General features: G+C 42.9%; 1 protein-coding gene across 2 annotated transcripts in view; it reads left to right on the top strand.

Annotated features, from left to right (window-relative positions):
- Window positions 1-24,640, top strand: part of TMTC1 (transmembrane O-mannosyltransferase targeting cadherins 1) — a 185,248-nt gene that overhangs the window by 81,018 nt on the left and 79,590 nt on the right. For both annotated transcript variants that reach the window (XM_074826225.1, XM_074826224.1), the window contains 2 exons: window positions 14,156-14,237; window positions 15,232-15,335. In XM_074826225.1, the coding sequence (XP_074682326.1) occupies window positions 14,156-14,237; window positions 15,232-15,335 (186 nt within the window). The remainder of the gene's footprint in view (window positions 1-14,155; window positions 14,238-15,231; window positions 15,336-24,640) is intronic.

Genomic DNA, 24,640 nt, shown 5'->3' with positions numbered 1-24,640 from the left:
CCACTTGTTTTTCTTGTGGAGCTCAAAAGTGCAGTGTGGGGCTGGCAAAATTGCAGATTTGAGTAGAAATAACTGAAATGTTTCAAGTGAAACAAACACCCCCTTCCTCTCCAAGCGTTTTGGAAATTTTACCGATTCCTTGTGAAACTACCAGTATGGCACATATGATAGCTAAGCCTGTGTGATAAAAAGGGAAAACCAAGCGAAGGAGGCAAAGAATCAGCTCCTGTTCCCTTCGGGAAGTGGTATTTCACCCAGCAACAAAAGCCGCCTTTTGAGCTGTGGCAGAGTGGGGTCTGTTCAGCAATTTTTGGGAAAATCTTGAATTTACACCTCAACTGAGCGCCTGCCTGCCATGTTCAGTGGAGCTTGGGGTAAATGAGGTTGGTCTCTGATTTTGCTCACTTGTGTAAGATATTGCAGGAGACGGTCTGCTTCCTTATTCTGTATTTGCATACAGATGCAGTAACCTCCATTCCCCCTCTGTATTCCTTCTTCCTACCCCGTCCTTATCTCTACATCAAACATTTGAGAATACATTGAAAACTCTGCTTCATGCGGTACCTATAGCACTCGTGGCTGACCTTCAGAAGATTTCTTTATTTTTCCCCTTCAGTATGTTCGTAAGGCAGCCAAATCATTTAAACCAGCTGGAAGATCCCCTGAACTGCTACAGTTCTATAATAATTTCCCTCCCAGCTTATAAAACTGATTCTCTCCAGTTTACTGCCAGGCCCTTTCATTGTGAATTGAAAAAATAAAGGTCTCCAAGGACTGTGTGCTTTTCAACTTTCCGAGAGATCGATCGGATCAATTTGCCTCTGTGTGTTTCGACATCTCTGTCCTAATTCTGGAGACAGCCATTCTGCCGTGCTGTCAGATGGCTGTTTGCAACGGGAGAGACTCCTGGATCTGCTTGGGCACTAAAACAAGCTCATTAGAGGTTAAAAAAATCCCAACAAACAAAAAAAAGGGAGTGGTGCATTATTTCTCTGTAATAGGTACTGGTGAATCGGGCAGAATTTCTCTTTTTACCTGAGATGAGCAGCCTATGTAATAATGCAGGACATACGGTTTGGTCAAGACGTTAAACTCATGCAGGTGATTTGTAGTGATTTTTGTAATGAGAGTTTTATTAACTTGCCTAAAGCACAGTATGTTCATCAACACTTTGCCTTGGCTCACTTCATCCATCTTGTAAAATCTGTTTCTTTCTGGCCGTTGTGAAAATTGCCCTTTTCTGTCTTCTCCATCATAGCCCTCAGCTATCAATTCAAGGAAACAAAACTGAAGCAGTTTGTGCTCTCTGGAGGAAGCTTTGATGGGCAGCAGCCACTTAGGTAAACTCCACTCCACTGCTTCTCTGCTCCTTGGAAAAGACTGCAGTGACCTCCTGCCCTGAGCAGGGCAGGTTAGAGACTCTATGCCAAAGAGGGGAAGCTCTGAATGAGGGCTGGTGTCCATAGTGTAGATGCCTCCTATGCTAAGCACCATGGGAAGGGTGTGCGATGGCCAAATTTAATAGAAACTGCTTGCTGGTTTGGAGACTGCTCCTTTCTTACCCATGCAGGATCCACAAGCTAAGTGTGATTTGAAAGCTTATGTTCTCAGTGAAGGTATGTGGCTGTCCTCTACCAAAACGCCTGGCCTCTTCGCTCCGTGGGAGATGGCAGTGCACAGGGCTCACCACTTGCTTGGTTGGGCTGTGGGGTCTCGCCGGAGCAGTCCCCGGTGTCGCCCTGACATGGCTTCTACCCCTGGCTCTTCACTCTCAGTGTGTCTGACAGCCTCTGGTGAGGATGTTGCTCTTTTAGTTTCTGGCGGTCAGACTGAGACTGCTGAATCAGTACATTTGTTTGATATCATTCTTACTCTCTTATTTTTCTCAGAATAATCTTCTTTCTTCAGGGTCTGAGGGCAAGAGTTTTACACAGTTAATTCAAGAATGTTTTTCTTCCCATCCATTTCACTGCCTAAAAAAACTTCAAAAGTAAACCAGGAAGCATAAAAAAGAAAGACAGTTTTCTGGAATACATAAGGCATTGCTGTTTCACAAGATTTTTTTTCTACTGAGACATATTTTGGAAAATGACCCTTTTCCCTGTGTATAAATAATACATGTACATGTAACCTGAAAGTTTTTACAATGGCTTACAAACAACAGCCTGTATTGACACTTCTCATTTTTGATTTATGTTTGAAAAATCTTGCTTTTGTTTTTGCTCCACAGTTCAGGTTTCTGTGATTTTGTTTTTGTTTGGCTTGTGGGTATATTGGATGCCTTACTTGTTTAATTGCATTTTAACCACAAGAGTATATGTGATTGGCACTTGGAACAAGTCTTTATTTCTTGGGAATGTTTGCAGAATAGCAATTGTGTTTGCTGCTTTACGGATGTTACATTTAATCAATAACTCAAATACAGAAATAACAGCAGCTATCTGTCTTCAGTCTTGGTTGGAAATATTACCCGTGCTGGTTGGTACTTTTTTCTTAATTATTAAACAAGGGGTTATTTATTGTGTTTAATAATAGGATCAAACATATGCAGTGCAAATATTAAAGGGGAACAGGAAAAGAAAAAGAATTAGTTCATTGAAAATATCTGTTTCCTGTGAGCAAATCTATGCAAGAGTCTTACAGTTTTGTTGCAGCATTGCTTGTCCTGGGGCTTCTTTGCAAGTGAATTCAGCAGAGTCAGCTCTCCTGCTTTAGCTGCGATGGGACTGCCACCACACTGTGGAGCAGAGGCTGTGCCACCGTTCTTCCATAGTGACTCTTCTGGTGGCCCTTGAGGCCGAGGTCGTGACTGTGTCCATGCGCCTGTGCAGCAGTGGTCCTGCAAGAGCCACCACTGTCCCTTAAGAATGAGCAGGCATGTTTGTGGTAGCTGAGATACAGCTTCTGAACTTTCCCCTCTTCCATTACCTATGCCTTCTTGTCTGGACATCTGCATCCTTTTTGACCAGATCCCATCACTCTTTGAAGTCCAGACAAACACAGACCACGAGAGTATCCTCTGAGGGACCTACAATGGTTCCCATGTGTGGCTCCTCCTCCTTGCCCACCAGGGCCTTTCTGCCCACACCCTCACACCCTCCTTTTGGTTGTCTTGTGGGACAGGCGTCATGCTAGAGGATGCCTTTGGTTGTCTTGTGGGACAGGCGTGATGCTAGAGGATGCCCCACATGGTAGTCAGAGCGGGTGTCCCTTTGGCAGTGCAGAGACACGTTGCATGGCGGGGCTGTGGAGGAGATGAGATGACCTTCTTAAAGTGATCTTGGTCATGGCTTACCAGAACAACCCAAACCACGGCTACGTTGTAGGGTGATGAAGCCTCAAACAAACTTCATGATGCGTTTTCACAGGTTTGTCTCAAGCCAAACTGGTGATGTGCTTTCTAGTGTGGGGTGTCTGGGGAAGAGAGGCTATCAGTTATGTGGAAAGGTTTGGTTGTCCCTGAAAATACATCTTGAGTGTCAGCTCCAGCCTCATCCTGTAGAAGTTTGATGTGGTTGGGGGGTGTGTTACAGGCTGTTGTGAAATCCCTAAGGCACAAGCTGCTCGTATTTTTGGCTAAGTGCAACATTCCGTAAAGCTTTCCTGTGAGTGACTGTGCAGGATTTTTCATGCTTGCCAGGCTTTTAAATACCAGAATTTAAACCCACTTCTCTGGAGATGGAGACTACAAAATGATGTAGTTTTCTTGCTACTGCTTATTTTTGGAAGTTACCGATGTAGTTCAAAGCAAATATCTTAGTGACTTAAAGAAGACTGGAATATTTGTGGTCTTATTTTTCTGGCAATAGATGAGACTGAATTGTGGTCAAAATAGGATAAAATGTAATTATTTTTTCTAATTCTGCCAAGTTTCAGAATTATTCTTTTATTGATGTGCTTTTGGCTTTTACCATTTATTATCTGTTTAGATGAGATACAAAGAACAGCTTTGCAGAGGAAATGCATTTAAAGCAAGCCACTAATCTTTACTGGCTATTGCAGATTTTAATTTTTATTTTTCACAGATGAACCCTATCATGACCGAACCATGAGTGCCTGTGATGAAAGAACCAGTCCATTTTTAATTTGAAGAATTTAAGGATTTGTGTGTAGAAGACTGTGTGGAAAAGTGACAGAGATAAGTTGTTGGAAGTGTAGTGTTTGGTATTTCATGCCAACAGCAATAGCACAGGCACAATTTACTTACAGGGCTGCTGACAAAAGAAGTCATTTGCTGCCAATTTTTGAATTGTTTTGTTTCAGATTCTTTCTGTGTTGCAGTATAACTTTGGCATTGAGTTTCATTTGATTGCAAACATCAAAAAGTTTCTGTGAAAGGATACCAGCTATGAAGAATGTTATTTTGCTTCTTTGCTATATTGTTAACAGACTCATGTCATTCATATTTAAAAAGAACAAGCTATTTTTGAGGATGTTAAAAATAACAGACAGTTTCCTAACAAGAAAAGAGTGATGAAGGGTTTTTTTTCTAACTATTTATTTTGTATTTAGAGATGGCTGTGACATATTTACAGATTGCTTTATTTAATCTGACAGAAGCAAAGGGACATGCCAGATCAAATGTCAGATTAAGAATTTTCCGGAAAGCAAATACCTTCTTCCTGAAGTATTTTGCATTGACATCCAGTAAACTGTTTTTTAAGTAGCTGATGCATGGGTTTCATTCTGAAGCAAAAGTTTGTGGAAAACAGGCCAAGCTTCAGTTTGAGGACAATACAGCTACAGCTGAATTTAGTGTTTCTGCCAGTGGTGGCTTTTGACAGACAGTCTGGATCCAAACAAGGACCATCCCTTTCCATTGTGTGAACTTGGGAAAATTCTCAGTGTAAATTAATAGATTATAAACTCCTTTAATTTAGAGGGCATCTTCAGGAGACTCCACACAACCTTTTCAGTCTTCATTAAGACCTCTTATAAGCAAACTGTTCCTATTGCAGTAGTGCTTTGTACAATAGCTCTTGCTCTCTCCTTGCTCTCGCTACCTGCTCCCACAAAGTCTGTGCTAACATGGTCCTTTAACCCAGCTCTTAGAGCTCACTGTTCTAAGGCAGAGGCAGTCAGGGGAGGAGGAGGAGGGAAGATTATCAAACGCATGAATGTTCCCCCTCTGAATTTTGTCTATCACTTGTTTTCACTTATTTTCTCGTTATCACTTGCTGTTTCTTTCTCGATGTCTGTAAATTGGTTCTCAGACATTGAGGCTGGTGAACTCCCCATACACACTTGGTTTCACTGTCCTGAAGGTCCACAGTCCCCCTACGCCATCACAGTGGTGTGATAACTGCTCCTCTTTCCATCCTCTTATCTGAAAGTCAAGGATTCAAACTGCAGATGCATGATTTCCACCCCCCTCTCCAATTAAGGGAAAAATGTGGGTTTAAATTGAATTTGACAAGTAGTTTCAGATTACAAGTGAATTATGGAAAAATTAAAAAAAAATCAAAACAAATAAGTTTTGAAATGAAGCAATACTCTTCAGGGTACATTTACAGGGGGTTTCAGGCGCTTCTTTTCTCCTCAGATTTCTTTGCAAATTGTGCCCACATTTCTTTCTGAAACCAGACTTTCAGTTACCACTTTCACTTGATTTACCAGAAATGCTCACAACTAAAACATTATGTGCCTCTCCATTGGAAAAAGTTTCTTTTTGGGCTAACCCCAAATAATGACTTAAAAAATATAGTTCAGTTCAGCAAACGTATTTAAGGAAAAAAAACCCAACTGAGCATTTGCCTTGATTGAGAGCAGGCTCAACTGTAAAAGTTTGCTTCCTTTCCCTTCTTCCTCAAATCAAACTCTGTTCCAGTAAGTTATTTAAATTCCTTAAAGAGTTGTTTCAGGAGCTGGGATTTGGACCAGCTGACCCTTACCTGCCCCTATGCTTCTCATCAGTGCCTATCAATTTTTTTTTAGGGCTGATGCATGGAGGAGGGAGGAGATGATGGGCCGTTTTTCACCGGGGAGCTCTTTTCTGCTCCCAGCATATCCTCGTGGTTGTGGTAGGGACAAATGCATCCATCTCTGCCTCAGGGCTGGGTGTTTGGGCTCCTGCCTTTGCTGGCCTATTTACCGCTGGACTGTGCTCCTCACTGAGTCCTTGCAGTGTTTTCTGGGGACTGGTTGCCTGCGTGGTGCCATGTGTTTGTCCATGAGAAGTAGGTAGACTGCCTGAATATGGTGGTTTCTGTTTTGTCCTGTTCTCTTTGGTTCTTTTTCCCCTCATTCCTTATGTGGATTATTTTGGCACTGTATTTGAATCCAGGGTGGTTTGCTGTTGCTAGCAGTGGTATGTTTTATTTCCCACTTCCAGGTGTGTATCTTTCCTCTCCTGTGCAGAGTCCAGGAGACTCACCAGAAGGAGGCTGACAGTCTCACAGACACTGATTTTTGTGCTCTTTCTCTACCACATTTTACTGATAGAATGGATTTATTCCTCCTCTTCTGTCCTGTTGTAAACTTTTCAATTTATCTATTTCTTTTTTAAAGTTCGCTTACTTGGGTCCTGGGAAAGGCAATGGCAAAAAGTTAGAGCCTTAATTCCCTAATTGCACATACATAATTTTAAAGCCACCATGGTTCCTTCTGTAAATTAGCAGACTAGTTGGACTAGTGTGTGTTACATGAAACACTTTACGGAGAATCAAATCAACGCAGTGGGCCTCCACATCTTTTATGGCTTGTTTGTAAATTTTTACTGAGATGCTTGATTCCCAGGGACACCTCAATAATTTCCACTTACAATAATGGAGCTTTGTGCATGAGTGGAGGATAACCTCCTCCCCTCTTCACATAAAAGCTGGCGAGTAAGCTAGTTTTTTGTGATTAGGGAGTGTGTTTTAGATACCTCACAGACCCCTGCCTGTGTGTGGTGGGTCTGCAGCAGCCCATTTACCAAGCTTGGCCCTGCAGAGTAAGTGTGGCCCATGGATGCTGTGCTGAGTTTTCAGGAAGGCTGTATTTGAGAACTGCCAGCCCTTTTCTGTGCAAAGACACAAAGGCAGCAGTCAGTCTGTAGGAGTCCTGGCTGTCCTCTGTTTTTTTGGGTCCGTCTGATTGGACTGGTTTGTCAAAAGCACAACTGCTTTCTTAAGTGGAGCTGTTCTGGGGAAGGTGGGCTCTTGCCTCCCTCTGGTGCTGCAGTCCAGCTCCTGAGTGCTCACTGGGGACACAAATGGGTGGAGCTCCAGATTTCTTGGATCCTGTGGCTGGATCTCTGACAGCAGCAGAGGTCTGACTGTCTCCATGTATCTCCATCTTTCTCTTCCTTTCTCTTCTTCCTGGCTCCTCTTTGTTCCCATCCCTTTCTCCTTTGTGCCTACCTTCCTTTCTTTCTCCTTTATCCCATCTCTTTTTTGTAACACATACTCAGACGCAAATTTTCAGCTCTCTACAGTCCAAGCAAATGGTCTCCTCCAGGTTGGATACAGGCATTGCAGGAGAGAGTCTCCTATCTCAATGGCTTTGCAGGAGCAATGCAAGGAGAGTCTGCTGCTGTTCCTGCAGGCTTCTGCTGGATGGTGTTTGGTAGGGCTAGAGACTCTGGGGAGCTGATACAAATCTCTAGTGAGCATTGCAAATGGAGGTTTTTTCCCGGTGGCTTGTCACATGCCCAGAAGTGGAGCGAGTTGTTGCTGAAAGCAGCAACAGGCACATCTCTGCAGTCCCTCTACTAAAATTCAAATCCCTGCTCCAAAGTACAGAACAACCGAAGTTTTCCCAATAAAGTGGTTGCATGACTTTGTTGATATGGGCAAATCTCTTGACTTGCTTTTTCAGGAACAGCCTAACTGTTCTACCTGATATTTTCAAGGAAGAAAACAATTTCAGCTTGACACAAGCTCCTGGAAGAGAAAACTTTCAGCCTGAATGAATAAAGCTTGTCAAAAGAACAAGCAACTGAAAATACTGAAAATAGGGTTTGTAGTTGAATATGTGGAGCAGACAAAGCTGCTATCAGTGCTGCTTATAATGCAGTTACCTGAAATACCTCTATATCAGCCCTTAACTGGGCTAGGACAGGGAATAACGAGCCTAACGGTGGCTTTCAGTGCCTCAGGTGTGTGTGATGCAGAGGAAGTTAAATGGCTGAAATTGATGGAAGCTTTAAATTGCAGACACTGTGCTTTGGTTTCCTGAGAAGGTGGAAGGTGGCTGTGCTTTGATGAGGTCTTACTTTTCCTGTTAGCACTGCTCCACCTTGTCTCCTCGTCGCGTCGGTGGAATGTCTGGTATGAAAGGAAGCCCTTTTTCATCTTTTTGGTCACATCTTTAATCTGTTAAGTGCATTTTGCTACTCTCCTTTTTTCTTTTTCTATTCCTGACCCCTTACTGTGCCTCTTTCTCTTCCTTTCCCTGTTCCTCCCAGTTTTCTTCCTCTACTTTCATCCCACACAGAATGAGATATGTATTGCCTAAAAGAATAAGGAAAAGCCGTGAGTGGGATGGCCTTCTCTGCTGTATATGCCAATGGAGTTATGCCCTGCTCTGCTTTTCCCAGAAATCCAATAAACAGCAAGAACTCCAAATGTGGTCACAAGTGACAATGTACACAGAGAATATGTGACACTATCAGTGCAAATGAGTTAGAACAGTTGTGACTTTCATAAAATCATTCCATGGCCCCCTAAAGAGTCAGTAAAACTGCTTCTGTTTGTGCGTGTTTATGCATCTGGGTCTGCGTGGGTAGTGGTAGCTGGGGTTTAAGACTCTCTGGGGAGATAAGGAGCAAGGATGCCACACATGTTGTGGGGAATGTCAAAACTACTCATAAAGAAGGAAGCAGGAGGGTTTTTCTTTCTTCTCCCTTGCAAAACCTGTAGCAATGACTGATATTTTATTTCCCTACATTGACAGGTATTTTAAGCAAGTTAAAAATCCAGACGTGTCTGGAATATATTGGTTTTTCTCTTTTTTTATTCAATTTTTTTTTTACTCCACGATGAATTTTCATTCCTGTTTTCTCCCTGGGATATCACATACACTTGCCCTTCAATGGTTGTCCTCAAGGAGGAATATAGGCCAAGCTAGGTTGAAAAGATACTTCTCCAATATGCGATGTAGTTGGCTGGACAGATTATAAGGAACTCATCTTCAAGTAGAAAAGGTAAGGTGGCCTCTACAGACAAAATATGGCTCCTGTAAAACTTGCACATTCTCAGCAGGGGAGCCTGTCAAACTGGTTTGGAATTAGGTGTGCATCTACTAATGTCCTAAATCTTTGACATTCTCTTAAATAGCCCCTTCTAAGTTTAAAAATGTCTTGATTAGAGGTGTCTTAGTGTTATCAATAATTAAGAATAAGTTAACAGCCTTGCTTTTATACTCATCTTTCTAATGTCCTCCTTTAATATTAGGGTTTTGAAAGTGCTAGTTCAAAACTCTGGCAGTGGCCTGGGGGCTGGATCTGTTTCCTGAGAAGAATATAAATGGGAGCAGTGATCTTCTCACAGCGGAGGGACCTGGCCAAAACAAGCTCTCAAAATACCAAAGCTTGTTCTGTTGTGTACTTATCTTGGTCTTTTACATGTCCCTGATGGGACCATCCATCATACATTTTAATTGTTTGTTCACTTGCCTTGAGAAAGCCTTCAAAGAGAACACAAGAGTGAGTTCATGTTTTATACCAAAGCTGAGTCAGCTGCAGCGTGGGATAAATGTGCTGCCGATACTGGTCTGTGATAGCTCACAAAGCTGTGGCAATGAACGGCAGCTGAGGAGCTGCCCTGCTCCTTACTGTAAACTCTAGATGCCTCCAATGGTACAGGCAAATTATAAAAGCTGCCTGCTTCTTAGAAAGTTTGTTTTGATTAACAGAGAGTCCATCTGGTACAGCAAAGTTTACATTCCTGTAAACTGCACGGTATTGAGTTTTACTAGGCCACCTACCCTGCTGTCTTCAATTATAAAACCTCTGGGTGCCCTGATGATGTAATTGATTTCAGGATGAGCTGTGCTTTTCAGGAAGCCAGAGCTGCCAAATAACTGTCTTGGCCTCTTCTCGAACTGTGTGAGAGAAGTCCCTGCATTATTAAGCATTTCTTGGATTTATTGTTTGTTGTGATTCTGGTTGCTTCAGGGAGTGTTGCTGAAGGGCTTTTAAAAGATAGCAAGTAGGCAATTACATGCTGGTTTGCTTTGTGGGAAAGCTGGCACAAAGCAGAGGTGGAACCTCTGCCCAAATGGGCTCTTTTCACACTTGTCTAGCCAACCTGGTGATTTGGATTTCCTCCTCAAATTTTATGATTTCATTATGAAAATCTGGGAGACCCACACCTCAATATGTTTGCCTACTCTGGAGGTATCATTTTGCTGCACGGAGCTACCATCAATACAGTTTTCCTACACGCTTCCCCCGCCTGCTCTCAATGTGGGAATGAATGCATGTGTGTGTGTGTTTTGGCATAGGGAACCACATTGCGCTGGTCAGGGTGGAGCAAGTGATAGGGAGTGGTTCCCATGAACAGCGGGATGTTTGGCAGCCTGGTGTGGTTGGCAAATGCATGAAAACCTGACCTGTAAATGACTTTATACAAGGCAGCTGTTTAAAATGGGTATAAAACAGTTAAACTGTTGTAATAGTAATTTCTTTGATTGTTCTAACTAAAGACAAAATAGATTTGGCTGATCTTAAGATTGTCTGAGCAAAGTTCAATGTAACTTTAGATGTGTCTGCAGCTGCAATTTTACATGTAAAATGCAGTAGCATTCTATGTGTCACGGACGTGTAGCAAACTTCCTCATCCAGGTCCCAGTTCATTTGATTTTAATGCGTAAACTGTATATAGTTCTTCACCTGCACCAGACATGAGAGTTTTTTTACTAGTTACCTTCCCTGAAACAAGTAGTAGCCTCAATAAGGTACTCTGGAGAACCACATGGTTCTTGTAAAGCTTTGATGCAGTGAGCATAACCCACACATTTATGCCACTTCCACAGGTTGATCTGATGGGCGGACAGCTGGATTATCAAGCAATGAGCCATGTTATCTTTCATGGTTTCCAGATAGACTTCAGGATAGCAGCTTCCTCAAAATGGAAAAGTTTTGCTACTTAATGGAACTATTGTGGAAAGAAACATTTCTTAACTGAAGCTGCAAAGTAGCAAAAACGTTTGAAGGATCAGAAAGCTCAGGACTCTCTGAACTCTCTCATTTCACCCGTTCACAGTTACCCATTGCTTTCATTCTGGTTCCTTCTTGCTTGCTGCACATCTGCTCTCTAGCACTGAGTGGTCATTTGCAGTTGGTGTCGATGCAGGGGTTGCTTTTTCTCCTGGAGATGCTACTGCTCCACAACATAAACTGAGCAGCCTGTCAGGATTTTCTGAAATGGTTTCAGAAGGCCTGCTCTGCAGCAGCAGAGCTACCCTGCAATTTGGTGAAGTATTTCAAATTAACTTTGACTTGCAGATAAACTCATACCTTGAAACTGTGTTTGGTAGCTTGCATGGTGTTATGCTTGCTGCAAGGAAGGTGCGAGACGTAGGTAACGCTTTAGTTACAGGCAGACAAAAGAAGTCAAAATCAAGATGTTTAAAGAGTAGGCATTCCTGCACTCTACTGCCAAGGGTAAAAGAGCAACTACTGCCTTCCATTTACATTCATTTTCTGGCTTTAATTTTCTCCTCAGGCCAGGCTTGAGAGGGAACAGAGAGATGGTAATAATGAGGGTTCCTCTGTGCTCTCTAGTGGTCTCCAGACCTAGATCAGTGTTTGCAAGGCCCTGAAGCACAGGCGTGCTTTGCTGAGCCTCAGCAGCCTAAAATGAAGTTTACCCTTCTTGCTACCTTCACAGTGTGTTGTCCCTAGCAGTTGTTCCAGCTGGAATATCTTTGATGCAAACTTGATCTGTTAGCCAGATCCTCACTGAGCATAGCAAAGCAGTGGGGTCTGCATGTCCCCACCTCCCTGCAGGTGCTGCCCCCCAAACTTGTAGCTTGCCTGACCATGTGTGGTTGTTCTGGAGGGTGGCAAACATATGGCCACGAGTTTTAGGTCACTGGTGCGAGGTAGTGCAGTTTTTCAAGAATGAAGTTGGCAGACTTCTTGACACTGATAAAAGTGCTCTTCTGTCTCTAATTGAAGTCTTGGAGAAAAAGCTGAACTGTTCTGGCTGATCTTTTCCCAGAATAATTCCACCTAAAGCAAATATTCGTAATGGAAAATTTCTGCCCAAAGTGTTGCAGTTAGTTAAAACTACAAGCAAGTGAAAACAGGTTCTTGAAGAGAGTCAGGCAGCATGATTAATGGAGGGCTCTCCTCCCTCCACCCATAAAAATATAAACAAGATGCAACCCAACACTTCTGTTCCCACTGCAAGTCATGAGGGGGTTGAGTTTCATAAAAGGTTCCTGTAGGGAACAAAAGACCGGGGTTTGATCCAAATGCTATTAAAGTCACCGAGAGTCTTTCCTTTTGGCTCCGGTGGGCTTTGGAGCAGGGCCATGGTGAACACTTGAAGGCCAACCTGACCTTTCATAGAGAGAGAAAGCTGAAGGCTTAGTTTCATCTCACTTGTACTTGCTGGAGCCTGATTAAAATCAGTGGGACCTCAAAAAACTTTGCGCTTTGCAGAGTTCAGACCTTGAAGACTAGTCTGACATTTAAGTCAGATTCGGTGCTTAAATGTCAACATTTGTAAATAAGTAGACACCAAAGACTGAAAGTCATCCAGCTTGCTTTACAATGTATGGTTTAGTTCCTAAGTTTTAGGCACGCCGCTTAGGGAAGGTTTTCTGAAGAGCTGTTATTTTGTAGAGAGCACCCAGATGTACTTCTTGTTAAATGCTGCCTCTGTTTCTTGCTGGCTTTGCCCCTGGTGCTTTTGTCTGCAGTGTAATCTTTTCTCCATCTTGCCATGGTGACCAGGCTTGCAAACCTCCTATTGTAGAAAATTTGAACAAAAAGCCAGATATTACAGACTCTTGGCAGCATTAGGAAGTGCTGCAATCTTGTTTTTTGAAGGCTTGAAGGGTGGAAGCAATCAGATGATAGACTGTCTTGAGGAATTTGGACAGAAAATAAGATGCGTTTTGTATGTTAGATGTTCCTGGGAGAAACAAGTATGATGCTTTCATGCTTGGAAGGGTAACTTGCATGCAGGTGTTGTGATTCATGCTGCAGTTTTTGTAAATCATTTAAATAGAGTACCCCGATACTGATTGTATGTTACACAGAGGAACCTGCAAAGGTTTTACTTCTGAATTTATTTTGTTTACTTGATATTTATAACTTCTTAAAATTATTTGTAATTTTTAAAATAGTTTTCTAGATTCTGTATGCTTAAAATATTCCTGTTGTCTCTTCAGTATTTCTTTTTGTTTCTCATCACTTTATTACAATGATGAAGTCTCTGTAAGGTTCAATAGAAATGGAATTATCATTGAATTAATGTCATATGTATGGCACCGTTTGTTATATTAAGAAAGCTCCTTAGAATTTGGCAAGTGCTTCTGCTCTATATTAAAACAAATGTGCCGTTTTGGCTCCAGATACAGTTTAATTTTACTCATTGAGAAACAGGAAGGTTTTTATGAACACTCCTACAACAATAAGCCACCTGTGTGTTTGTCTCTAGTGCAGTTAATTATCATAAGACCTTGTCAGCAGACTTGTAATGAAACTTAAGTGTGCAGAATACACTTCAAAAAAAAAAAAAAAGCTTAAAATAAGTTCAGTTCTACTAGACAGTTTTTCCCATCTCTAGAGACGGAGCAGAGAGCTGGGAACAAGGACTTTTTGCATTTTAATCATGGCCTAAAATTGAACTGCTCTGTGTGGGTGACCTTTTAAAAATGTGTCTCGGTATAGTCTTCTGGGAGTCTGAAGACAGCGATCTTACTGAGACACACGTGGGGGTTTTCTGAGGATTAAGGAGTTAATTGATGATTTTAAAAAAAACCAAACCAAAACCAGATTTTGATGGGGAAACTGCAATGTATTATAGTGTGTATTATTTGAAGTGGTCTCAATATTTTACTTAAGTCATGTGGAAAGAGCTTGAAGAGTAAGAGTGATGTCATTATTACTGCCCATTAGTTTAGGGTGGTTAAAACAATGCACAGCTTTTCTTCTAGTTTGAAAAATGAATTATTGTTTCAAAGTACTTCAACAGATACTTGTTCTCTTATATTTCAGCTACCTGACTGCAAATAACAACCAGAATTTCTTGTATACTGCGAGGCCTTTTTTGAAGAGAGCTGCCTTGGTGATAAGCTACGTAAGTACGAATGGACTTGACCATGTATTTTGTTGTATGTGACAAGAATGAGTGTTGCATGGTGGTATCCCAAAAGGCTTGGAAAGCTTTGATGGTAGATCTTAATACAAAGTTAGTCTTGGAGAATAGTCTAGAAAACTTCAGCTGGGCAGAGACAAGACTACTGCTGTGTTTTCAGTTCAAATGTTCTTTTAATTTATAGTGATTGCCCTTACAACTGTGTAATCATCTGCAAGTATTTCCTGCCATAAATACAGGGGGACTCTCTAGTGCTGGGCTGACTTCTCAGTGGTATGCCGTTAGTTTCAGTGCAGGGCTTGGTAAGGGTCACAAGAAAAACTCTGCCTGCAAATACCTTCTGCTTGCCGCGCTCCAAGCAGGACTTGGCATGTTGCAGGGAAGAAAACAAGCACCTCCATGGGGGTGTGCTGGGTGTGCAACTCCCTGTGCTGCTCTAGGAGCCAAATCCACTTGCTTGTCCATTGACAAGTAGTACCCAGAAAGGTGGAGGGGTGCCAGACCACAGAAGTCCTTACAGGGATTAGGATTACACAGCATGAGAAACATCCATGGAGCTTGTCCTTACACCTGTGCCAGCATGGATGAACAATAATAGCTTTGAAGACATAAGCCATGTTTTTCCCCTCTGTATTCAGGTAGAGATCAAGAGCAAAACTCTGCAGTCTGAGACGCAGCTCAGATTTGTCCTTCAAAATGCTGCCTTTGTCGTGGGTAGCTGAGATATGCCAGCTGCTGTCAGAAATGTACACATAAAAAATGGGGGGAACACAACAACATAGCATGCTGTCTGTGCTGAGGGTTGGCACGTTTGTCACCCTGCATAGCGTGGCAAAACTGAATTTTGCCTAAACTGTTGAGCTGACTCGCTTCTAGGTACAGAGCAGAGCATGGAGACCTATCACAACAAAACATTTGCTGGAGGCCTTAGTTCTTCTTAGTAGCGCATTGCTAACCGAGCTCTTCTTCTTCGAAGGTGATTCTTGTGTTGTATTTCCGCCTCTGGATAATGGGAGGATCCATGCCGATGTTTTCGGAGCAGGACAATCCAGCTTCATTCTCACCTTATTTACTGACGAGGTACAATGCCGCTAATCAAATGAAAGTTTTCAAAAGTCTAGTCTTGATGTTATTTTTTCCCTGCACTAAAATGTTTTACAGATGGCAAATGAGAAGACTTGTTTTGTTGTCTTAACTTAATTACTTCTCCTTATTGCTCTGTCTAGAATAGAAAGCAACCACCATTATTTGAACCCTAAAGCATGCTCCAGGTCCTGTAGAGTTATCTTATAGATGCTTTCTTACTGAAAAATGTGGGCTTATTTTTATGCAAAGCCCAAAGAATATAGTTAAAGTGCCTGAGCACAGGACCAGAAAGCCCAATGACTGAAACCTAATCCTAAACCTTAAAACTGTCTGCTCCTGAGGTATTGGATGCAACATTCAGAGTTTCAGCTTCAGCTGAAGTTTGTATAAAAAGGGGATGACTATGCCTGTTGGCAGAATATCAGTGGCTGATCAGTGAAGGTGGAAGGCGGGACCCCAGTGGCACAGAGTACTGCACAACTCTGGCTGAGCATAGGATGGGCTGCCATAGATTAATTAAAAACAATGAGCCTGAAATTTGTGTTAACAGATTTTTTTATTTTACCACTTTTTTTTTTTTTTTAAAGAGACATAAATGCTTAAATTCAGTAAAAATGTTGGGTTTTTTTCCTTGCATGGGACCTGGTGTGTGGTTAGGTTGGCTGACACCACATACCTCTGGCTCTGCTGGGCCAGAGCAGCAAGGAAGTGGCAGCTGTGACTTAGCTCTTCCTTCCAGACCTGACCAGACCAATGCTCTGAGAAGTTGGTAGGAAGTTGATTTCCTCTTAAGACAGGGCCATGTGCATAACTGTGTGCTCTGGTTAGCTATTGAACTGAGGAAAGACACTTTGGAGGCTTCTGGAGGAATTTCCTGATGTCTCAAATGAAAATAGGAAGAGTCCTCTGTGTCACTTTCTGGCCTTGCTGACTCCTCATTCCAACAGTGGAATTGCAGCTGAGACACAGGTTAAGATCAACCAATCCTTCCTTATTCAACATCTGCTGCAGGATCAGACTGGATCTCATTTGGGAGACCTTTATGACAATGTGACAACAGCTCATATTACCATCAAGGCTGAAAGTGCTTCCAGGAAACACGTTGTCTGATTTGGAAAGCTCTGATCTGTTCGCAGCATTTCTGGCAGAGTCATTACTACCAGACTCTGTGCGGCACAGCATGAAGGATTTGCTGCTGTCCCTTTTTGATATGTTTATGCTGAGATGGGGGTCATCAAGTCATAAATGATCCTGGCCTGATTCCAGTTACATACTCTGCGCTGCAAATGTCTTTCATGTGTTTGTCTCTTTACATCTTGTAATGACAGGGGAAGGTTTTTTAAACTCAAAAGCTAAGTCATTCTTGGGGTATGAAACAGTGACTATTTTTACCACTGGCACTGTGGATTTTATTAACAGCCTTATGAAAGACAAGTGAGAGTGCTGCTGGCTGAGGTCCTCCCCAGCCCCAGCAACATCCCTGGCTTCACCTGCAGTCCAGTAACATCTACCTGCTCCAAACCTAATTAAGGAAACCCTTGCCAGTAAAAAACAGTGTTACTGTTCTGGAGGGATTCTAAAACCCTGTAGTTATCCCAGTTCATCCACTTCTGCTGAGCTTGATCTTAATCCTCACTTTAGCCAATTTACCCAGAAGCTCGTATCTTCCATCCAGAAAACCCATCCTTTTGGCAAGCCCAGATGCCAGCCGTTACGTGGCTTTCTAATATGCAGACTTAAATATAGTTTGTCAGTTCCTTCCCTGCTGATCTAGCACCAGCCTCTCATGGTTGATGCTCAGGCACAGGTCCTGGCAACAGAAGCTGAGAAGTAGGTTTGTTGCTGAATCCTGGTCAGTCCAGTCAGGAGATGGGACTGGAAACAAGGCTGGAACAGTGGCTCAAAGTCCATCCAGGAGAAAGGGTGAGAGGCAGGAATAAGGACAAGCAAGAACATGTGTCTGGGTTGAGCCATCCAGGAGGCAAGCTACCTACAGCACAGGTCCAAGGTCCATCCAGGAGACAGGGCTGAGCTGAAATGGGGCTCCTAGAGCAATGAGCATCAGGTGTGGGGTCAGGTGAGGCTCATCAGGGCACTGACAATGTGTTGCTGCAGTTCAGTACCTGCAGCTTTCTCTGTTGTGGATCTTATTGCTGACCTATCACAGATAGGACAGTCCCTGTCCTCATGCTCTGGGCACTGTATGATCCAGAAAGAAGCTGGGTCATGAGCTTCTGTTGACCTTAACCCTAGTCTCTTGGCATAAGCCTTCATCTTAGATGTGAGGTACCTGCAGAGTATGTTTATAAATTCTTCTCTGCAATTCTTATTTCTCTAAACTCAAACCTTAAGCTGACCTCTGCCTTGAAATTGCAACCAAACAACCTGAAAGAGGCCAAAACCTGGCTATCCTGATCCCATGCACCACCATAAGCCTGCAGGATCCACCTGCTAGCACGTTAGGCTTGCTCAGCAACACCTTCTTTCCTGAACCCAGACCCTAACCCTTCACTTCAAAATAGTCAGTGACCCACCGACTGCTGCAGAGCTACCTATAGGCTCAGCTGCGCTGCTGGTAGTAGTTTTCATGTTAAGGCCTGTAGGGTCCACCTACAAACAAGAAATCGAAAATGAGAGCTGTTTTTTTTTATTGTTGTATCTCGCCAGTCTCATGGTGCTGTGGGAAGACTAATTGGTCAATGTGGATGATACCTTAGGGTAAGTTTCTGGACAGCAGGGGTAGCAAATTTTTGCCGAATGGGCGAGTGGTCAGTCCTGCAAGGTAGGTAGAGACCTGGTGACTCTCTGAACTGACAGCCATGCTGCACTCACTGACCACAACCCTTATCTTGGCAACAAACCATTTCCTTTCTCACCTCCTCTTTCAGACTCAAACTATTAACTCTCACCTGAGACTTTATCTTACCATGGTCAGAGGTGAAGCTGTTGCTGCAGAACTGACATTGTGCCAGTGATCAGGAGTTCAGGACTGGGATGTCATATGGAACCAGCAAGGTTGAGTGATATTGGCTTAGTTTCCAGGAAGATCTGTGTGTCTGGTCAGCGGGAAGACTAGACTGAGGTGCAGGGCTGGTGTTCAGCTTAGGTGCTAGGAAGAGGGAGGCTGAAGAGATAATATTTTTAAAGCCTGGTACTTCCACAGGATAGAAGTAAGTGGTGTTAGTTGAGTAAATTGCTTGAGGGTGAATTTGGATGTGATACAACTTGTTGGCCCCAGTGTTAGGGGTGACATTAGGTTAGGGTCTAGGACATCAAGGCTTGAGGATATTGAACATCCAAGTAGGTGCTGGTGTGTGTGGTTGCTTGCCCAGCTGGTGGATATCCAGCGTGGTTATGGCCCAAGCTCAGAGAAGCTGCTAAGCAGTGTCTGTTCCTTAACTGCAGATACCTACAACAGCAGCATATGAATAGTTGGTGTGAGAAACTTTTAACAAGATTTTGAAGGCAGTAATTAGGTCACAGCACTGAATTAAAGGCAGGATGTTATCTGCAATTTGGGTTGAACTGGGAGGAAGGGAGTGGAAGAGCTAAGTTACGTGTCAAGACCAGAAGGGAGAAGCCCCATGAAACTAAAAGAAAGGCCAGTGTTGGGTGGTGATCTTGAGGTGGTTACTGACACCTTAACTATGGCTGAAGCAAGGGTTAGTGCTAAGGCAGCAGACGTTGTTTTGTAACTCTCTGAAGATCGTGCTGGGCACTAATGGGAGTTTCTGTTTGTAAGCAGTCGCCTTTATTTGCACTGAGCTGGAAATGTGGTTATTGTGCATGTCTTGCCAGGGTAAATGTTATGGTTTTCAACAGAGTTGAAAGTTACTGTAGGACTTGTCCAACTCTGGGGGGCTAGGAGGAAGACTGCTGACAAGTGGAATAAAAACAGTAGTTTGGAAATGTGTGGCAGTCTTTTGTGAAACGCATAAAGTTAGATCTGGAGTTGGGGTCTTGGCTGACATAGAATGAACCCAAAGGAGTACTGTTAACTCTTGCAAGGTTTCTGTGTCAACTAGTGAGCTGTACAGGCATGGTTTGTCCAGAGGCTGGCAAGGGTTATTGGAGTGTCGCTATGATTAGGGGTAGGTGTAAGTTATGGGTTTGAAAAAGTATTGAGTAATGAGGTCAGATTTTTGTCAGCCCTTATGCTGTTTGTAGTGTAGATTAGATGACTGAGAGTGTAAGAGGTCTATGCATCTATGATTGTGTGGAGGAGGGGAGCATATAGAAATTAAGGTGTATCAAATGAATCTAAGAGGAGCCAGTGCAAAGGAAGGCAAGGAGGTGGCTTGCAACAAGTAGTTGAGCTGGGGAGTTCCTTCCTGCAGGATGCTGTGGGTGTGCTGAAAGTTTATGCAGGCTCAAAGAGAGATTTGCCAAGTTAAAAAAAGAAATCCAGGCTACTAAATATGCAGAAACTACATCCAACTCAGGGACATCATGCTATCTAGAAACTGGAAGAAATTTATGTTCTTATATGCTTTGCTTGGCATTAATTTTTGGTCACTGCTGGAGAGAGGATCCTGGTCTGGACAGACCTTTGGTGTGGCCCAGTTTGGCCTAAGAACATGACTATATGTTCTGTGTAACCTGTCTCCAATCTTGCATGACACAAATGCATAAATTAAAGTAGACAGATAATGATTTATTTAACCATTGGAAGATGAAATATGCTGAAATAGTGACAGTTTTTCAGTCTTTAAAAAGAAAAAATCATCTGTTCAGTGTATTCACTAAATTACTGTCCTTAAGATTACAAGTGAATGGGGATGCAAATAAATGCTTTGGAAGTCAGAATATGAATGCTTCAGTCCCTGAAAGGTAATGTTTTTTTCTAATGTTCCCAAATACCTGAAGACTTACAGTGACGTAAATGAAAGCCACATTTCCATGTCCTTCAGTGTGTTGCTTGGCATGGGTGATCTGAGAAGATGGAATCTGTCCATCATTCATTCCTTTTCTCAGTGGAGGCAGAAATGGAGGTGTTGGCAATCCTGCTATTTGTAAGCCCTGACATTACAGCCTGTCCGTACAGACTGTTGTATGCTGCAGAGAGGACGTACCTTCTCCAGTGATCTACCTTAAAGAACACAGGCTTCCAGTCATTGTGACTTACCGTCCCAAAATCTGCTATGGGTAAGCTGTTGCAATAGAAAACCCAGTCCCAAACCTCTGTTAAAACATTCTTGTTTGTATTAGATGAAAGTTGAGGAAGAATGCAATTAGAAAGGTTTCAAGAGCTACCCAGCTTTAGGTAAACAGTGTACTGAAGTGCAGCTCGAGTGTTAGCAGGGCATTGAGCAGTGGGCTGTCATGCTTCAGACGTTTTGCACAGTGTTTCTTTCTTCTGCCATTCTTGAGGGGAAAGAAGTAGGAGGCCTCTGGATAAACAGACTGTGTTACTAACACCATAGTAAGACAAGGGAAAAGTCCATTGTACAGCACGTCTCAAGGTGTGTGAAACAGATTAAATCCTACCAGTAATTTCAAACTGAGAAGGTATGTTTTTCTAAACTGTATCTTTAGGCATCAAGCTATATTAGTTTCTGCTGGCAGTTGGCCTGTGATCTCCCTTGGCTGATCACTCTGGGCATGAAGAATCCTGATTTGTGGTGTTGCATTAAATAGTTAATGCATTTCTACTAAGACTGCCTTGAGATAACATTGTCCTGTGGTTGAACTGCTGTTTCTGTAAGCTGGCTTTCTGTATTTCTTTGCTGTTTCAATCAAGTAAATGAGAATTCAGTGCCGCAGAAAGCTGAAGAAATGCTTGTACATAAAAACTGGCACATATTCCTTTTCATAGAGATTTGTGACTGTTTTCTGAGCAATGCATTTAATCATCCTGGTTGTAACTTCAAAGGGAATGAACTACGGAGAGGCACACAGCAGACCTGTGCTGGAGAAGTGTGTCTCTGTGCCAGCCAGTTCTGCCAAGGCAATAGATGTCAAGTGCAGCAACTACTCTGGTATGGGATTTTTGTGAACCTGAGGCTAGAAACTGGCATTAAAATAGACCTCTGTGGCGTATCAGTTCTTAATTAGCCGGGCTTGCACATGTTTCCTGAGTGGAAAAGTTCTGCCTATTTTGTCAGTGCTTTCTATCGTGTGCCCAAAGGTGTTTAACTTCAGCCCTACATGTAAGTCCTGTGGGCACCTTCAGGCCTCACTTCTAGACAAAAGGGAGAACAACAGTGTTGATCAGAATTGCTGTCATGACCACCGAGGGGACAGACAGTCCATACATGAAGTGTAAAATCTATTCTTTATTCCAAGGGGGCTGGGCGTCGAGGGGAAGCCTGTCTGGAAGATGGTGCTACAAAGCAAAGGCCATCCTACAGTAGCAGGTTCCCAGAGGAACCTGCTTTCCCCGAGCCACGTGAAAGTGTTCAGCATCTCAGTTTTCTTGGTTTAATGTACAAACCCAGGTAGGTAGTACTTCTCTGGAAATCAGGTTGATAGGCATTTTATTGGGTCATGGTGCTTGCTGCAAACGCTGGTTACACAACAAGCCTTCGCTGCCAAAAGCTTGCTGCATATGGAGTGGAGGGGGTGCAGCCAAAGCAGACACCATTGACTCCTATAGGCAATGCATTTTGCTTTTCAAAACATTTCCATGCAGGAGGGCTAGACCATGGCCAGTCTCCAATTCAAAGCAGCATGTCCAGGACATCCCTTTGGCTCCCGCCAGCGTGGGGTAGGTAGTGCTCTGGGGTACAATGGACCTTTTCCAGGAACGTTATCACAGCGGGTTTATGAGGTCTGGTTTTTAATTTCCTGAGGATCAGCCACCAGTATCTCAGTGGCTGTCCAGAGGACCCTTCATCCCTAGCTGCCTCGGTGAGCCTCTTCTGAAGCAGCTGCCCACCAGTGGCTGGGAGTTTTCGGCTGCATGACTTCTGGAGCGTGCTGCTGTCGGTGGCGAGCTGAGGATCATGTTTGATCACAAGGCACACTCTCACCCACAGCACGCACAGGTCTGCGGAGGGAAAACAGTACAAGATCAATCCCAGGTTTTCCAGCATTGAGACTCTGACAGTGGGCTCGGGTTTCACTGGAAATTCACAGGCTCTTTGAAATTCTTTACTCTTCAAAAATTTGATATTTTTCAGATTCCTAGCCACAGAGTTGAAACAACTGAGAGCGAACCGTTCACCAGATCAAAGCTTTTCAGGCTGTGAAGCTATAGAGGACAACATAGTCTGCCTTTCCCCCTGTGCCCCTGGTGCACACAAACGCACCTTCCAGAGAAGTTACCTTGCTATTCATCAAGCTTCAGCTGTCTGTTTATCTGTATCTTTGTCTTTCCTACTCCTCTCCTCTACCGACTGGCAGTTCTTTTCCCCTAGATGCAGAAGTTTTGATGAAAGGGAATACACAGGCAGTTTTTCTAGTTACGAGCATTTTCTGTCTAGCTGATACTCACATTTGGATGTTAAATTGGAATTAGTCTGTCTGTTGCTTGTTTGTGTAGTCTTACCCCACTGTCACTGAATGTGCTGGATAGACACTGTGATTTTTTTTTTTTTTTTCTTCTAAGGCTATGAAAAGAAAATGTTTAGGCTGACAATATATAGAGCAGGAAAATAAACTCAATGTGAGAAGGTATGACTGGACTGGTAGCTCCCCAGGGGAAGCACAAATATATACAATTTTAAGACAATATCCTTAAATACCACCACCTGGTTATAATTGCAGCCACATGTGTCCTAGGAGGACATTATTGTGAAGCAGCTCATCAAACACACTTGGTTTTAGGGCTTTGTAGAGGATGAAGAGAGCCTTGAGCTGAAATCAGTTCAGCTGTTAATGCAAGTGAGAAGCTCTTTTCCATGATAAAGGAGCATTTCTCTCCCTTACAGTGAACCAAAACTTCTCTGAGTCCCTGGTAGTGTGGAGGTCATCAGCTCAGAAGAGCATTAATAAGGTCTGTGACTTCTGAAAGGGCAACGACTATCTTCTTGCTTCTGTTTCAGATCCCCCCTGCTTCTTCCTACACCCCCTTCTTTTTCCAAATACCAGTTAAGTGCACTATTATCATGTCTTCCAGATAGGTCCATTTTTTTCCCATCCAGAAGAATATTTTGCCTTTGCCTTACTAAAATACCCAGTGCGACAAGATCTTCCACTTGCAGGTGGATACTCTGCTGGGTCTTTGGGGGTAAGGTTGGTTGTCAGGGATGGGTTGTCCCAGAACTGAGTAGGTTGTAGGCTGCACCACTGTAGGCACCTAGAAAGAATAGAGTCACTGGTCCCTGCTTTGGTATGCAGCTTCGGTGAGGCACAGTCTGAGTCTTGTGATCACTTGTGTAGCACAGCTTTAGAAAGAAATCTGTATCAGTACCTGGGAGCCAGGGAAAAAAGGCCTAAAATGCTCCAAAATCAGAAAGCAAATGAAACTCCTCATAAATTTCTATAAATCTTGTATTTTTTTAGCTGTCTCACAATCGTCATGCACTCTGATTGTCTGGGTTCGGCAGAGCTGAGACTAAGGCTTTTCCAAGCTCATTAGTCTCTATTACAGCAAAGGGTAACAGACAATCCCTCAAGTATTTTTCTGTCGTATTGTTTGTGGATTTGAAATGAAAGTAGTACCCTTTACTTTCATTTTTGCAGCAGAAGCAATCAGTTCAGATAGTTGTTTTCTGCAACAGGCTCTAGATATGAGTCATCCTGTATTTGTCTCAAAGTGTGCAACAGTACATTTAAACTAAAAAATTTAAAACTAAGCAAACTAGATTGCCATGACAACACCTGCTACCTGCAGGAGGAGCTGTGTTTTTCTGAACATGCCAGAGATGCTGAGAAGCGAAAAGAAACACTTGAATACCTGCTGAAACTTCAATTTCCATGTTCAATTTGCAAATCAAAAAAAAAAAAGACTCTGCTGTAATGTGAATGCTGTTACCCAACCTGGGGGAAAACTGATTACCAATTAAGAGGCAGGTTCTTCCAATCACCTCACCAGTCTTGCCTGGGATTAACTGAGTGGGAGATGATACAAGCAGGGATTTTTCTGCCTTGGAATTCCAGCAGACATGAAGAGCAATATACAAAAGATCATTAATTTAAAATGTAATTCACTTAGTCAAGTAATTAAATGAAAATACTTTTGTTGCCCTGTGCAGGTAGGCCGCTGAGATGTAATTAGCTCCTGGAATGATTCCATGAATCTTCGAGTATTTTCAAAATTTGCAAATTATTTCCTTGAGGTGTCAGCTTTGGTGAGAGGGTTCTTCCAAAGTTTCTCCTGCATTTAGCTTTCTCCCTGGTTAGCCTTGTGATACAAG

This window comes from Strix aluco, chromosome 5, assembly GCF_031877795.1.
Source record: "Strix aluco isolate bStrAlu1 chromosome 5, bStrAlu1.hap1, whole genome shotgun sequence".
In the NCBI taxonomy this organism is placed as follows: Eukaryota; Metazoa; Chordata; class Aves; order Strigiformes; family Strigidae; genus Strix; species Strix aluco.
Note: the sequence above shows the minus strand (reverse complement) of the source record. Positions and strands in the feature narration are given on the sequence as shown.